Source organism: Salvelinus alpinus, chromosome 11 (genome assembly GCF_045679555.1).
Source record: "Salvelinus alpinus chromosome 11, SLU_Salpinus.1, whole genome shotgun sequence".
Lineage (NCBI taxonomy): Eukaryota > Metazoa > Chordata > Actinopteri > Salmoniformes > Salmonidae > Salvelinus > Salvelinus alpinus.
The window spans coordinates 4,690,447-4,706,751 of NC_092096.1; the positions used below are offsets into that span (position 1 = coordinate 4,690,447).

The 16,305-nt window shown below is 58.6% G+C and overlaps 1 protein-coding gene across 2 annotated transcripts in view; it reads right to left on the minus strand.

Moving 5' to 3' along the window:
- The window catches only part of LOC139533497 (receptor-type tyrosine-protein phosphatase O-like), a 100,697-nt gene that overhangs the window by 34,460 nt on the left and 49,932 nt on the right, over positions 1-16,305 (minus strand). For both annotated transcript variants that reach the window (XM_071331572.1, XM_071331573.1), the window contains exon 10: positions 1,206-1,274. In XM_071331572.1, the coding sequence (XP_071187673.1) occupies positions 1,206-1,274 (69 nt within the window). The remainder of the gene's footprint in view (positions 1-1,205; positions 1,275-16,305) is intronic.

Here is a 16,305-nt window from a genome sequence, read left to right on the forward strand (position 1 = left end):
TACTAACTCTAACCAGTGTTAAACAGAGTTGTAGTCTCTCTCTCTCCCTGGTCTGGTAGTTGGATTAGAGGTTATTCCTACTAACTCTAACCAGTGTTAAACAGAGTTGTAGCCTCTCTCTCTCTCTCCCTGGTCTGACAGTTGGATTAGAGGTTATTCCTACTAACTCTAGCCAGTGTTAAACAGAGTTGTAGCCTCTCTCTCTCTCCCTGGTCTGACAGTTGGATTAGAGGTTATTCCTACTAACTCTAACCAGTGTTAAACAGAGTTGTAGTCTCTCTCTCTCTCCCTGGTCTGATAGTTGGATTAGAGGTTATTCCTACTAACTCTAGCCAGTGTTAAACAGAGTTGTAGTCTCTCTCTCCCTGGTCTGGTAGTTGGATTAGAGGTTATTCCTACTAACTCTAGCCAGTGTTAAACAGAGTTGTAGTCTCTCTCTCCCTGGTCTGGTAGTTGGATTAGAGGTTATTCCTACTAACTCTAACCAGTGTTAAACAGAGTTGTAGTCTCTCTCTCTCTCCCTGGTCTGATAGTTGGATTAGAGGTTATTCCTACTAACTCTAGCCAGTGTTAAACAGAGTTGTAGTCTCTCTCTCCCTGGTCTGACAGTTGGATTAGAGGTTATTCCTACTAACTCTAGCCAGTGTTAAACAGAGTTGTAGTCTCTCTCTCTCTCCCTGGTCTGGTAGTTGGATTAGAGGTTATTCCTACTAACTCTAGCCAGTGTTAAACAGAGTTGTAGTCTCTCTCTCCCTGGTCTGGTAGTTGGATTAGAGGTTATTCCTACTAACTCTAGCCAGTGTTAAACAGAGTTGTAGTCTCTCTCTCCCTGGTCTGACAGTTGGATTAGAGGTTATTCCTACTAACTCTAGCCAGTGTTAAACAGAGTTGTAGCCTCTCTCTCCCTGGTCTGGTAGTTGGATTAGAGGTTATTCCTACTAACTCTAGCCAGTGTTAAACAGAGTTGTAGTCTCTCTCTCTCTCCCTGGTCTGGTAGTTGGATTAGAGGTTATTCCTACTAACTCTAGCCAGTGTTAAACAGAGTTGTTGCCTCTCTCTCCCTGGTCTGGTAGTTCGATTAGATGAATGGATTGGAACATTCAGATAGTCTGGTTGACTGAGGACAGCAGACGTGTTGTTTGGGGTTTCTGGTTCAGGGTAGAGACGTGGTTTCTGGTTCAGGGTAGAGACGTGGTAATTCCTACCAGTTGTAGGGCAGTTTGCCGTCTCTCTCAAACGAAGCAAAGTTGACGAATGTCTCTGCTCCGCACTCCCTGGAAGAAAGAAAGCAGATGGCTACAAACACAGAGATAACTTCCTGTATTACACACATGATGACTGAAACAATACAAAGAGGAAGTAAAACGTTTTGATTACTAAGACAATAAAGAGGAATTGAAAATGCTTTAACCAAAATACTTGTATTCTATCTATTGCCAGGCTCTGTGGGTAATGACCTGATCTACACTGGACAGATCTAACCTGGGGCTCTGTGGGTAATGACCTGATCTACACTGGACAGATCTAACCTGGGGCTCTGTGGGTAATGACCTGATCTACACTGGACAGATCTAACCTGGGGCTCTGTGGGTAATGACCTGATCTACACTGGACAGATCTAACCTGGGGCTCTGTGGGTAATGACCTGATCTACACTGGACAGATCTAACCTGGGGCTCTGTGGGTAATGACCTGATCTACACTGGACAGATCTAACCTGGGGCTCTGTGGGTAATGACCTGATCTACACTGGACAGATCTAACCTGGGGCTCTGTGGGTAATGACCTGATCTACACTGGACAGATCTAACCTGGGGCTCTGTGGGTAATGACCTGATCTACACTGGACAGATCTAACCTGGGGCTCTGTGGGTAATGACCTGATCTACACTGGACAGATCTAACCTGGGGCTCTGTGGGTAATGACCTGATCTACACTGGACAGATCTAACCTGGGGCTCTGTGGGTAATGACCTGATCTACACTGGACAGATCTAACCTGGGGCTCTGTGGGTAATGACCTGATCTACACTGGACAGATCTAACCTGGGGCTCTGTTGGTAATGACCTGATCTACACTGTACAGATCTAACCTGGGGCTATGTGGGTAATGACCTGATCTACACTGGACAGATCTAACCTGGGGCTCTGTGGGTAATGACCTGATCTACACTGGACAGATCTAACATGGGGCTCTGTGGGTAATGACCTGATCTACACTGGACAGATCTAACCTGGGGCTCTGTGGGTAATGACCTGATCTACACTGGACAGATCTAACCTGGGGCTCTGTGGGTAATGACCTGATCTACACTGGACAGATCTAACCTGGGGCTCTGTGGGTAATGACCTGATCTACACTGGACAGATCTAACCTGGGGCTCTGTGGGTAATGACCTGATCTACACTGGACAGATCTAACCTGGGGCTCTGTGGGTAATGACCTGATCTACACTGGACAGATCTAACCTGGGGCTCTGTGGGTAATGACCTGATCTACACTGGACATATCTAACCTGGGGCTCTGTGGGTAATGACCTGATCTACACTGGACAGATCTAACCTGGGGCTCTGTGGGTAATGACCTGATCTACACTGGACAGATCTAACCTGAGGCTCTGTGGGTAATGACCTGATCTACACTGGACAGATCTAACCTGGGGCTCTGTGGGTAATGACCTGATCTACACTGGACAGATCTAACATGGGGCTCTGTGGGTAATGACCTGATCTACACTGGACAGATCTAACCTGGGGCTCTGTGGGTAATGACCTGATCTACACTGGACAGATCTAACCTGGGGCTCTGTGGGTAATGACCTGATCTACACTGGACAGATCTAACCTGGGGCTCTGTGGGTAATGACCTGATCTACACTGGACAGATCTAACCTGGGGCTCTGTGGGTAATGACCTGATCTACACTGAACAGATCTAACCTGAGGCTCTGTGGGTAATGACCTGGTCTACACTGGACAGATCTAACCTGGGGCTCTGTGGGTAATGACCTGATCTACACTGGACAGATCTAACCTGGGGCTCTGTTGGTAATGACCTGATCTACACTGTACAGATCTAACCTGGGGCTATGTGGGTAATGACCTGATCTACACTGGACAGATCTAACCTGGGGCTCTGTGGGTAATGACCTGATCTACACTGGACAGATCTAACCTGGGGCTCTGTAGGTAATGACCTGATCTACACTGGACAGATCTAACCTGGGGCTCTGTGGGTAATGACCTGATCTACACTGGACAGATCTAACCTGGGGCTCTGTGGGTAATGACCTGATCTACACTGGACAGATCTAACCTGGGGCTCTGTGGGTAATGACCTGATCTACACTGGACAGATCTAACATGGGGCTCTGTGGGTAATGACCTGATCTACACTGGACAGATCTAACCTGGGGCTCTGTGGGTAATGACCTGATCTACACTGGACAGATCTAACCTGGGGCTCTGTGGGTAATGACCTGATCTACACTGGACAGATCTAACCTGGGGCTCTGTGGGTAATGACCTGATCTACACTGGACAGATCTAACCTGGGGCTCTGTGGGTAATGACCTGATCTACACTGGACAGATCTAACCTGGGGCTCTGTGGGTAATGACCTGATCTACACTGGACAGATCTAACCTGGGGCTCTGTGGGTAATGACCTGATCTACACTGGACAGATCTAACCTGGGGCTCTGTGGGTAATGACCTGATCTACACTGGACAGATCTAACCTGGGGCTCTGTGGGTAATGACCTGATCTACACTGGACAGATCTAACCTGGGGCTCTGTGGGTAATGACCTGATCTACACTGGACAGATCTAACCTGGGGCTCTGTGGGTAATGACCTGATCTACACTGAACAGATCTAACCTGGGGCTCTGTGGGTAATGACCTGATCTACACTGGACAGATCTAACCTGGGGCTCTGTGGGTAATGACCTGATCTACACTGGACAGATCTAACCTGGGGCTCTGTGGGTAATGACCTGATCTACACTGGACAGATCTAACCTGGGGCTCTGTGGATAATGACCTGATCTACACTGGACAGATCTAACCTGGGGCTCTGTGGGTAATGACCTGATCTACACTGGACAGATCTAACCTGGGGCTCTGTGGGTAATGACCTGATCTACACTGGACAGATCTAACCTGGGGCTCTGTGGGTAATGACCTGATCTACACTGGACAGATCTAACCTGGGGCTCTGTGGGTAATGACCTGATCTACAATGGACAGATCTAACCTGGGGCTCTGTGGGTAATGACCTGATCTACAATGGACAGATCTAACCTGGGGCTCTGTGGGTAATGACCTGATCTACACTGGACAGATCTAACCTGGGGCTCTGTGGGTAATGACCTGATCTACACTGGATAGATCTAACCTGGGGCGCAGTGGGTAATGACCTGATCTACACTGGACAGATCTAACCAGTGGTCATGGTAGTCAGGGGGGAGAGAGGAGCCAGTGGTCCTGGTAGTCAGGGGGGGAGAGGAGCCAGTGGTCCTGGTAGTCAGGGGGGAGAGAGAAGCCAGTGGTCCTGGTAGTCAGGGGGGAGAGAGGAGCCACTGGTCATGGTAGTCAGGGGGGGAGAGGAGCCAGTGGTCCTGGTAGTCAGGGGGGAGATGAGCCAGTGGTCATGGTAGTCAGGGGGGAGAGAGGAGCCAGTGGTCATGGTAGTCAGGGGGGGGAGAGAAGCCAGTGGTCCTGGTAGTCAGGGGGAGAGAGGAGCCAGTGGTCCTGGTAGTCAGGGGGGGGAGAGAAGCCAGTGGTCATGGTAGTCAGGGGGGGGAGAGAAGCCAGTGGTCCTGGTAGTCAGGGGGGAGAGAGGAGCCAGTGGTCATGGTAGTCAGGGGGGGGGGGAGAAGCCAGTGGTCATGGTAGTCAGGGGGGGAGAGAAGCCAGTGGTCCTGGTAATCAGGGGGGAGAGGAGCCAGTGGTCCTGGTAGTCAGGGGGGAGAGGGGAGCCAGTGGTCATGGTAGTCAGGGGGGGGGGGGAGAAGCCAGTGGTCATGGTAGTCAGGGGGGGAGAGAAGCCAGTGGTCCTGGTAGTCAGGGGGGAGAGGGGAGCCAGTGGTCCTGGTAGTCAGGGGGGAGAGGAGCCAGTGGTCCTGGTAGTCAGGGGAGAGAGGAGCCAGTGGTCATGGTAGTCAGGGGGGGAGAGAAGCCAGTGGTCCTGGTAGTCAGGGGGGAGAGGAGCCAGTGGTCATGGTAGTCAGAGGGGGGAGAGAAGCCAGTGGTCCTGGTAGTCAGGGGGGAGAGAGGAGCCACTGGTCATGGTAGTCAGGGGGGGAGAGAAGCCAGTGGTCCTGGTAGTCAGGGGGGAGAGAGGAGCCAGTGGTCATGGTAGTCAGGGGGGAGAGGAGCCAGTGGTCATGGTAGTCAGGGGGGAGAGGAGCCAGTGGTCATGGTAGTCAGGGGGGGGGAGAAGCCAGTGGTCCTGGTAGTCAGGGGGGAGAGAGGAGCCAGTCGTCATGGTAGTCAGGGGGGAGAGGAGCCAGTGGTCATGGTAGTCAGGGGGGGGGAGATGCCAGTGGTCCTGGTAGTCAGGGGGGGGGGGGGGAGAGAAGCCAGTGGTCCTGGTAGTCAGGGGGGAGAGAAGCCAGTGGTCATGGTAGTCAGGGGGGAGAGAGGAGCCAGTGGTCATGGTAGTCAGGGGGGAGAGGAGCCAGTGGTCATGGTAGTCAGGGGGGGAGAGAAGCCAGTGGTCCTGGTAGTCAGGGGGGAGAGAGGAGCCAGTCGTCATGGTAGTCAGGGGGGAGAGGAGCCAGTGGTCATGGTAGTCAGGGGGGGGGGGGGAGAAGCCAGTGGTCCTGGTAGTCAGGGGGGGGGGGGGGAGAAGCCAGTGGTCCTGGTAGTCAGGGGGGAGAGAAGCCAGTGGTTATGGTAGTCAGGGGGGAGAGAGGAGCCAGTGGTCCTGGTAGTCAGGGGGGAGAGAGGAGCCACTGGTCATGGTAGTCAGGGGGGGAGAGAAGCCACTGGTCATGGTAGTCAGGGGGGAGAGAGGAGCCACTGGTCCTGGTAGTCAGGGGGGCGAGAGGAGCCAGTGGTCATGGTAGTCAGGGGGGAGAAGCCAGTGGTCCTGGTAGTCAGGGGGGAGAGAGGAGCCACTGGTCATGGTAGTCAGGGGGGGAAAGGAGCCAGTGGTCATGGTAGTCAGGGGGGAGAGGAGCCAGTGGTCCTGGTAGTCAGGGGGGAGAGGAGCCAGTGGTCATGGTAGTCAGGGGGGAGAGGAGCCAGTGGTCCTGGTAGTCAGGGGGGGAGAGAAGCCAGTGGTCCTGGTAGTCAGGGGGGAGAGAGGAGCCACTGGTCATGGTAGTCAGGGGGGGGGGAGAGAGGAGCCAGTGGTCATGGTAGTCAGGGGGGGGAGAGAAGCCAGTGGTCCTGGTAGTCAGGGGGGGAGAGAAGCCAGTGGTCCTGGTAGTCAGGGGGGGAGAGAAGCCACTGGTCATGGTAGTCAGGGGGGAGAGAAGCCACTGGTCATGGTAGTCAGGGGGGAGAGGAGCCAGTGGTCATGGTAGTCAGGGGGGGAGAGAAGCCAGTGGTCCTGGTAGTCAGGGGGGAGAGAGGAGCCAGTGGTCATGGTAGTCAGGGGGGAGAGGAGCCACTGGTCCTGGTAGTCAGGGGGGGAGAGAAGCCAGTGGTCCTGGTAGTCAGGGGGGAGAGAGGAGCCAGTGGTCATGGTAGTCAGGGGGAGAGAGGAGCCAGTGGTCATGGTAGTCAGGGGGGGAGAGAAGCCAGTGGTCCTGGTAGTCAGGGGGGAGAGAGGAGCCACTGGTCCTGGTAGTCAGGGGGGGGAGAGAAGCCAGTGGTCATGGTAGTCAGGGGGAGAGAGGAGCCAGTGGTCCTGGTAGTCAGGGGGGGAGAGGAGCCAGTGGTCCTGGTAGTCAGGGGGAGGAGGAGCCAGTGGTCCTGGTAGTCAGGGGGGAGAGAGGAGCCAGTGGTCCTGGTAGTCAGGGGGGGAGAGAAGCCACTGGTCATGGTAGTCAGGGGGGGAGAGAAGCCAGTGGTCATGGTAGTCAGGGGGGGAGAGAAGCCACTGGTCATGGTAGTCAGGGGGGAGAGAGGAGCCACTGGTCCTGGTTGTCAGGGGGGAGAGAAGCCAGTGGTCCTGGTAGTCAGGGGGGAGAGGAGCCAGTGGTCCTGGAAGTCAGGGGGGAGAGGAGCCAGTGGTCCTGGTAGTCAGGGGGGAGAGGAGCCAGTGGTCCTGGTAGTCAGGGGGGAGAGGAGCCAGTGGTCCTGGTAGTCAGGGAGGGAGAGGAGCCAGTGGTCCTGGTAGTCAGGGGGGAGAGGAGCCACTGGTCATGGTAGTCAGGGGGGAGAGAGGAGCCAGTGGTCATGGTAGTCAGGGGGGGAGAGAAGCCAGTGGTCCTGGTAGTCAGGGGGGAGAGAGGAGCCAGTGGTCATGGTAGTCAGGGGGGGAGAGAAGCCACTGGTCATGGTAGTCAGGGGGGGGAGAGAAGCCACTGGTCATGGTAGTCAGGGGGGAGAGAGGAGCCAGTGGTCATGGTAGTCAGGGGGGAGAGAGGAGCCAGTGGTCATGGTAGTCAGGGGGAGAGAGGAGCCAGTGGTCATGGTAGTCAGGGGGGAGAGAGGAGCCAGTGGTCATGGTAGTCAGGGGGGGAGAGAAGCCAGTGGTCATGGTAGTCAGGGGAGAGAGAGGAGCCACTGGTCCTGGTAGTCAGGGGGGAGAGAAGCCAGTGGTCATGGTAGTCAAGGGGGGAGAGATGCCAGTGGTCATGGTAGTCAGGGGGGAGAGACGCCAGTGGTCCTGGTAGTCAGGGGGGGGGGGGAGAAGCCAGTTTTTATGGTAGTCAGGGGGGAGAGAAGCCAGTGGTCCTGGTAGTCAGGGGGAGAGAGGAGCCAGTGGTCATGGTAGTCAGGGGGGAGAGAGGAGCCAGTGGTCATGGTAGTCAGGGGGGGAGAGAAGCCAGTGGTCATGGTAGTCAGGGGGGAGAGAGGAGCCACTGGTCCTGGTAGTCAGGGGGGAGAGAAGCCAGTGGTCATTGTAGTCAGGGGGGAGAGGAGCCAGTGGTCCTGGTAGTCAGGGGGGAGAGAGGATCCACTGGTCATGGTAGTCAGGGGGGAGAGAGGAGCCAGTGGTCATGGTAGTCAGGGGGGAGAGAAGCCAATGGTCCTGGTAGTCAGGGGGGAGAGGAGCCAGTGGTCATGGTAGTCAGGGGGGAGAGGAGCCAGTGGTCATGGTAGTCAGGGGGGAGAGAAGCCAGTGGTCCTGGTAGTCAGGGGGGAGAGGAGACACTGGTCATGGTAGTCAGGGGGGAGAGAGGAGCCAGTGGTCATGGTAGTCAGGGGGGGGGGGGGAGAAGCCAGTGGTCCTGGTAGTCAGGGGGGAGAGAAGCCAGTGGTTATGGTAGTCAGGGGGGAGAGAGGAGCCAGTGGTCCTGGTAGTCAGGGGGGAGAGAGGAGCCACTGGTCATGGTAGTCAGGGGGGGAGAGAAGCCACTGGTCATGGTAGTCAGGGGGGGGGGAGAAGCCAGTGGTCCTGGTAGTCAGGGGGGAGAGAAGCCAGTGGTTATGGTAGTCAGGGGGGAGAGAGGAGCCAGTGGTCATGGTAGTCAGGGGGGAGAGAAGCCACTGGTCATGGTAGTCAGGGGGGGAGAGAAGCCACTGGTCATGGTAGTCAGGGGGGAGAGGAGCCAGTGGTCATGGTAGTCAGGGGGGGAGAGAAGCCAGTGGTCCTGGTAGTCAGGGGGGGAGAGAAGCCAGTGGTCCTGGTAGTCAGGGGGGAGAGAGGAGCCAGTGGTCATGGTAGTCAGGGGGAGAGAGGAGCCAGTGGTCATGGTAGTCAGGGGGGGAGAGAAGCCAGTGGTCCTGGTAGTCAGGGGGGAGAGAGGAGCCACTGGTCCTGGTAGTCAGGGGGGGGAGAGAAGCCAGTGGTCATGGTAGTCAGGGGGAGAGAGGAGCCAGTGGTCCTGGTAGTCAGGGGGGGAGAGGAGCCAGTGGTCCTGGTAGTCAGGGGGAGGAGGAGCCAGTGGTCCTGGTAGTCAGGGGGGAGAGAGGAGCCAGTGGTCCTGGTAGTCAGGGGGGGAGAGAAGCCACTGGTCATGGTAGTCAGGGGGGGAGAGAAGCCAGTGGTCATGGTAGTCAGGGGGGGAGAGAAGCCACTGGTCATGGTAGTCAGGGGGGAGAGAGGAGCCACTGGTCCTGGTTGTCAGGGGGGAGAGAAGCCAGTGGTCCTGGTAGTCAGGGGGGAGAGGAGCCAGTGGTCCTGGCAGTCAGGGGGGAGAGGAGCCAGTGGTCCTGGTAGTCAGGGGGGAGAGGAGCCAGTGGTCCTGGTAGTCAGGGAGGGAGAGGAGCCAGTGGTCCTGGTAGTCAGGGGGGAGAGGAGCCACTGGTCATGGTAGTCAGGGGGGAGAGAGGAGCCAGTGGTCATGGTAGTCAGGGGGGGAGAGAAGCCAGTGGTCCTGGTAGTCAGGGGGGAGAGAGGAGCCAGTGGTCATGGTAGTCAGGGGGGGGAGAGAAGCCACTGGTCATGGTAGTCAGGGGGGAGAGAGGAGCCAGTGGTCATGGTAGTCAGGGGGGAGAGAGGAGCCAGTGGTCATGGTAGTCAGGGGGGGAGAGAAGCCACTGGTCATGGTAGTCAGGGGGGAGAGAGGAGCCAGTGTAAATGTAGTCAGGGGGAGAGAGGAGCCAGTGGTCATGGTAGTCAGGGGGGAGAGAGGAGCCAGTGGTCATGGTAGTCAGGGGGGGAGAGAAGCCAGTGGTCATGGTAGTCAGGGGAGAGAGAGGAGCCACTGGTCCTGGTAGTCAGGGGGGGAGAGAAGCCAGTGGTCATGGTAGTCAAGGGGGGGAGAGATGCCAGTGGTCATGGTAGTCAGGGGGGAGAGACGCCAGTGGTCCTGGTAGTCAGGGGGGGGGGGGGAGAAGCCAGTTTTTATGGTAGTCAGGGGGGAGAGAAGCCAGTGGTCCTGGTAGTCAGGGGGAGAGAGGAGCCAGTGGTCATGGTAGTCAGGGGGGAGAGACGCCAGTGGTCCTGGTAGTCAGGGGGGGGGGGGAGAAGCCAGTTTTTATGGTAGTCAGGGGGGAGAGAAGCCAGTGGTCCTGGTAGTCAGGGGGAGAGAGGAGCCAGTGGTCATGGTAGTCAGGGGGGAGAGAGGAGCCAGTGGTCATGGTAGTCAGGGGGGGAGAGAAGCCAGTGGTCATGGTAGTCAGGGGGGAGAGAGGAGCCACTGGTCCTGGTAGTCAGGGGGGAGAGAAGCCAGTGGTCATTGTAGTCAGGGGGGAGAGGAGCCAGTGGTCCTGGTAGTCAGGGGGGAGAGAGGATCCACTGGTCATGGTAGTCAGGGGGGAGAGAGGAGCCAGTGGTCATGGTAGTCAGGGGGGAGAGAAGCCAATGGTCCTGGTAGTCAGGGGGGAGAGGAGCCAGTGGTCATGGTAGTCAGGGGGGAGAGGAGCCAGTGGTCATGGTAGTCAGGGGGGAGAGAAGCCAGTGGTCCTGGTAGTCAGGGGGGAGAGGAGACACTGGTCATGGTAGTCAGGGGGGAGAGAGGAGCCAGTGGTCATGGTAGTCAGGGGGGAGAGAAGCCAGTGGTCATGGTAGTCAGGGGGGAGAGGAGCCAGTGGTCCTGGTAGTCAGGGGGGAGAGAGGAGCCACTGGTCATGGTAGTCAGGGGGGAGAGAGGAGCCACTGGTCCTGGTAGTCAGGGGGGGAAAGGAGCCAGTGGTCATGGTAGTCAGGGGGGGAAGGAGCCAGTGGTCCTGGTAGTCAGGGGGGAGAGGAGCCAGTGGTCATGGTAGTCAGGGGGGGAAAGGAGCCAGTGGTCATGGTAGTCAGGGGGGGGAAGGAGCCAGTGGTCCTGGTAGTCAGGGGGGAGAGGAGCCAGTGGTCCTGGTAGTCAGGGGGGGAAAGGAGCCAGTGGTCATGGTAGTCAGGGGGGGAAAGGAGCCAGTGGTCCTGGTAGTCAGGGGAGAGAGGAGCCAGTGGTCATGGTAGTCAGGGAAGAGAGGAGCCAGTGGTCCTGGTAGTCATGGGGGAGAGAGGAGCCAGTGGTCCTTGTAGTCAGGGGGGAGAGGAGCCAGTGGTCCTGGTAGTCAGGGGGGAGAGAGAAGCCAGTGGTCCTGGTAGTCAGGGGGGAGAGGAGCCAGTGGTCATGGTAGTCAGGGGGGGGAGAGGAGCCAGTGGTCCTGGTAGTCAGGGGGGAGAGAGGAGCCAGTGGTCCTGGTAGTCAGGGGAGAGAGGAGCCAGTGGTCATGGTAGTCAGGGGGGGAGAGGAGCCAGTGGTCATGGTAGTCAGGGGGGAGAGGAGCCAGTGGTCCTGGTAGTCAGGGGGGAGAGGAGCCAGTGGTCCTGGTAGTCAGGGGGGAGAGAGGAGCCAGTGGTCCTGGTAGTCAGGGGGGAGAGGAGCCAGTGGTCGTGGTAGTCAGGGGGGAGAGGAGCCAGTGGTCCTGGTAGTCAGGGGGGAGAGAAGCCAGTGGTCATGGTAGTCAGGGGGAGAGAGGAGCCAGTGGTCCTGGTAGTCAGGGGGGAGAGGAGCCACTGGTCATGGTAGTCAGGGGGGAGAGGAGCCAGTGGTCATGGTAGTCAGGGGGAGAGGAGCCAGTGGTCCTGGTAGTCAGGGGGAGAGAGGAGCCAGTGGTCATGCTAGTCAGGGGGGAGAGAGGAGCCAGTGGTCATGGTAGTCAGGGGGGGAGAGAAGCCACTGGTCATGGTAGTCAGGGGGGAGAGAGGAGCCAGTGGTCATGGTAGTCAGGGGGGGAGAGAAGCCAGTGGTCATGGTAGTCAGGGGAGAGAGAGGAGCCACTGGTCCTGGTAGTCAGGGGGGGAGAGAAGCCAGTGGTCATGGTAGTCAGGGGGGAGAGGAGCCAGTGGTCATGGTAGTCAGGGGGGAGAGGAGCCAGTGGTCATGGTAGTCAAGGGGGGAGAGAAGCCAGTGGTCCTGGTAGTCAGGGGGGAGAGGAGCCAGTGGTCATGGTAGTCAGGGGGGAGAGAAGCCAGTGGTCATGGTAGTCAGGGGGGAGAGAGGAGCCAGTGGTCCTGGTAGTCAGGGGGGGAGAGGAGCCAGTGGTTTTGGTAGTCAGGGGGGAGAGAAGCCAGTGGTCATGGTAGTCAGGGGGGAGAGAGGAGCCAGTGGTCCTGGTAGTCAGGGGGGAGAGGAGCCAGTGGTCCTGGTAGTCAGGGGAGAGAGGAGCCAGTGGTCATGGTATTCAGGGGGGAGAGGAGCCAGTGGTCATGGTAGTCAGGGGGGGAGAGGAGCCAGTGGTCCTGGTAGTCAGGGGGGGAGAGGAGCCAGTGGTCCTGGTAGTCAGGGGGGAGAGAAGCCAGTGGTCCTGGTTGTCAGGGGGGAGAGAGAAGCCAGTGGTCCTGGTAGTCAGGGGGGAGAGAGAAGCCAGTGGTCCTGGTAGTCAGGGGGGAGAGAGGAGCCAGTGGTCCTGGTAGTCAAGGGGGAGAGAGGAGCCAGTGGTCCTGGTAGTCAGGGGAGAGAGGAGCCAGTGGTCATGGTATTCAGGGGGGAGAGAAGCCAATGGTCCTGGTAGTCAGGGGGGAGAGAGGAGCCAGTGGTCATGGTAGTCAGGGGGGAAGAGAAGCCAGTGGTCCTGGTAGTCAGGGGGGAGAGGAGCGAGTGGTCATGGTAGTCAGGGGGGGAGAGGAGCCAGTCATCCTGGTAGTCAGGGGGGAGAGAGGAGCCAGTGGTCTTGGTAGTCAGGGAGGAGAGAGGAGCCAGTGGTCCTGGTAGTCAGGGGAGAGAGGAGCGAGTGGTCATGGTAGTCAGGGGGGAGAGGAGCCAGTCATCCTGGTAGTCAGGGGGGAGAGAGGAGCCAGTGGTCCTGGTAGTCAGGGGGGAGAGGAGCCAGTGGTCATGGTAGTCAGGGGGGAGAGAGGAGCCAGTGGTCATGGTAGTCAGGGGAGAGAGGCGCCAGTGGTCCTGGTAGTCAGGGGGGGAGAGGAGCCAGTGGTCCTGGTAGTCAGGGGGGAGAGAGGAGCCAGTGGTCATGGTAGTCAGGGGAGAGAGAAGCCAGTGGTCCTGGTAGTCAGGGGGGGAGAGAAGCCAGTGGTCCTGGTAGTCAGGGGGGGAGAGAAGCCACTGGTCATGGTAGTCAGGGGGGGAGAGAAGCCACTGGTCATGGTAGTCAGGGGGGAGAGGAGCCAGTGGTCATGGTAGTCAGGGGGGGAGAGAAGCCAGTGGTCCTGGTAGTCAGGGGGGAGAGAGGAGCCAGTGGTCATGGTAGTCAGGGGGGAGAGGAGCCACTGGTCCTGGTAGTCAGGGGGGGAGAGAAGCCAGTGGTCCTGGTAGTCAGGGGGGAGAGAGGAGCCAGTGGTCATGGTAGTCAGGGGGAGAGAGGAGCCAGTGGTCATGGTAGTCAGGGGGGGAGAGAAGCCAGTGGTCCTGGTAGTCAGGGGGGAGAGAGGAGCCACTGGTCCTGGTAGTCAGGGGGGGAGAGAAGCCAGTGGTCATGGTAGTCAGGGGGAGAGAGGAGCCAGTGGTCCTGGTAGTCAGGGGGGGAGAGGAGCCAGTGGTCCTGGTAGTCAGGGGGAGGAGGAGCCAGTGGTCCTGGTAGTCAGGGGGGAGAGAGGAGCCAGTGGTCCTGGTAGTCAGGGGGGGGAGAGAAGCCACTGGTCATGGTAGTCAGGGGGGGAGAGAAGCCAGTGGTCATGGTAGTCAGGGGGGGAGAGAAGCCACTGGTCATGGTAGTCAGGGGGGAGAGAGGAGCCACTGGTCCTGGTTGTCAGGGGGGAGAGAAGCCAGTGGTCCTGGTAGTCAGGGGGGAGAGGAGCCAGTGGTCCTGGCAGTCAGGGGGGAGAGGAGCCAGTGGTCCTGGTAGTCAGGGGGGAGAGGAGCCAGTGGTCCTGGTAGTCAGGGAGGGAGAGGAGCCAGTGGTCCTGGTAGTCAGGGGGGAGAGGAGCCACTGGTCATGGTAGTCAGGGGGGAGAGAGGAGCCAGTGGTCATGGTAGTCAGGGGGGGAGAGAAGCCAGTGGTCCTGGTAGTCAGGGGGGAGAGAGGAGCCAGTGGTCATGGTAGTCAGGGGGGGAGAGAAGCCACTGGTCATGGTAGTCAGGGGGGAGAGAGGAGCCAGTGGTCATGGTAGTCAGGGGGGAGAGAGGAGCCAGTGGTCATGGTAGTCAGGGGGAGAGAGGAGCCAGTGGTCATGGTAGTCAGGGGGGAGAGAGGAGCCAGTGGTCATGGTAGTCAGGGGGGGAGAGAAGCCAGTGGTCATGGTAGTCAGGGGAGAGAGAGGAGCCACTGGTCCTGGTAGTCAGGGGGGGAGAGAAGCCAGTGGTCATGGTAGTCAAGGGGGGGAGAGATGCCAGTGGTCATGGTAGTCAGGGGGGAGAGACGCCAGTGGTCCTGGTAGTCAGGGGGGGGGGGGAGAAGCCAGTTTTTATGGTAGTCAGGGGGGAGAGAAGCCAGTGGTCCTGGTAGTCAGGGGGAGAGAGGAGCCAGTGGTCATGGTAGTCAGGGGGGAGAGAGGAGCCAGTGGTCATGGTAGTCAGGGGGGGAGAGAAGCCAGTGGTCATGGTAGTCAGGGGGGAGAGAGGAGCCACTGGTCCTGTTAGTCAGGGGGGAGAGAAGCCAGTGGTCATTGTAGTCAGGGGGGAGAGGAGCCAGTGGTCCTGGTAGTCAGGGGGGAGAGAGGATCCACTGGTCATGGTAGTCAGGGGGGAGAGAGGAGCCAGTGGTCATGGTAGTCAGGGGGGAGAGAAGCCAATGGTCCTGGTAGTCAGGGGGGAGAGGAGCCAGTGGTCATGGTAGTCAGGGGGGAGAGGAGCCAGTGGTCATGGTAGTCAGGGGGGAGAGAAGCCAGTGGTCCTGGTAGTCAGGGGGGAGAGGAGACACTGGTCATGGTAGTCAGGGGGGAGAGAGGAGCCAGTGGTCATGGTAGTCAGGGGGGAGAGAAGCCAGTGGTCATGGTAGTCAGGGGGGAGAGGAGCCAGTGGTCCTGGTAGTCAGGGGGGAGAGAGGAGCCACTGGTCATGGTAGTCAGGGGGGAGAGAGGAGCCACTGGTCCTGGTAGTCAGGGGGGGAAAGGAGCCAGTGGTCATGGTAGTCAGGGGGGGAAGGAGCCAGTGGTCCTGGTAGTCAGGGGGGAGAGGAGCCAGTGGTCATGGTAGTCAGGGGGGGAAAGGAGCCAGTGGTCATGGTAGTCAGGGGGGGGAAGGAGCCAGTGGTCCTGGTAGTCAGGGGGGAGAGGAGCCAGTGGTCCTGGTAGTCAGGGGGGGAAAGGAGCCAGTGGTCATGGTAGTCAGGGGGGGAAAGGAGCCAGTGGTCCTGGTAGTCAGGGGAGAGAGGAGCCAGTGGTCATGGTAGTCAGGGAAGAGAGGAGCCAGTGGTCCTGGTAGTCATGGGGGAGAGAGGAGCCAGTGGTCCTTGTAGTCAGGGGGGGAGAGGAGCCAGTGGTCCTGGTAGTCAGGGGGGAGAGAGAAGCCAGTGGTCCTGGTAGTCAGGGGGGAGAGGAGCCAGTGGTCATGGTAGTCAGGGGGGGAGAGGAGCCAGTGGTCCTGGTAGTCAGGGGGGAGAGAGGAGCCAGTGGTCCTGGTAGTCAGGGGAGAGAGGAGCCAGTGGTCATGGTAGTCAGGGGGGGAGAGGAGCCAGTGGTCATGGTAGTCAGGGGGGAGAGGAGCCAGTGGTCCTGGTAGTCAGGGGGGAGAGGAGCCAGTGGTCCTGGTAGTCAGGGGGGAGAGAGGAGCCAGTGGTCCTGGTAGTCAGGGGGGAGAGGAGCCAGTGGTCGTGGTAGTCAGGGGGGAGAGGAGCCAGTGGTCCTGGTAGTCAGGGGGGAGAGAAGCCAGTGGTCATGGTAGTCAGGGGGAGAGAGGAGCCAGTGGTCCTGGTAGTCAGGGGGGAGAGGAGCCACTGGTCATGGTAGTCAGGGGGGAGAGGAGCCAGTGGTCATGGTAGTCAGGGGGAGAGGAGCCAGTGGTCCTGGTAGTCAGGGGGAGAGAGGAGCCAGTGGTCATGCTAGTCAGGGGGGAGAGAGGAGCCAGTGGTCATGGTAGTCAGGGGGGGGAGAGAAGCCACTGGTCATGGTAGTCAGGGGGGAGAGAGGAGCCAGTGGTCATGGTAGTCAGGGGGGGAGAGAAGCCAGTGGTCATGGTAGTCAGGGGAGAGAGAGGAGCCACTGGTCCTGGTAGTCAGGGGGGGAGAGAAGCCAGTGGTCATGGTAGTCAGGGGGGAGAGGAGCCAGTGGTCATGGTAGTCAAGGGGGGGAGAGAAGCCAGTGGTCCTGGTAGTCAGGGGGGAGAGGAGCCAGTGGTCATGGTAGTCAGGGGGGGAGAGAGGAGGAGCCAGTGGTCCTGGTAGTCAGGGGGGAGAGAAGCCAGTGGTCCTGGTAGTCAG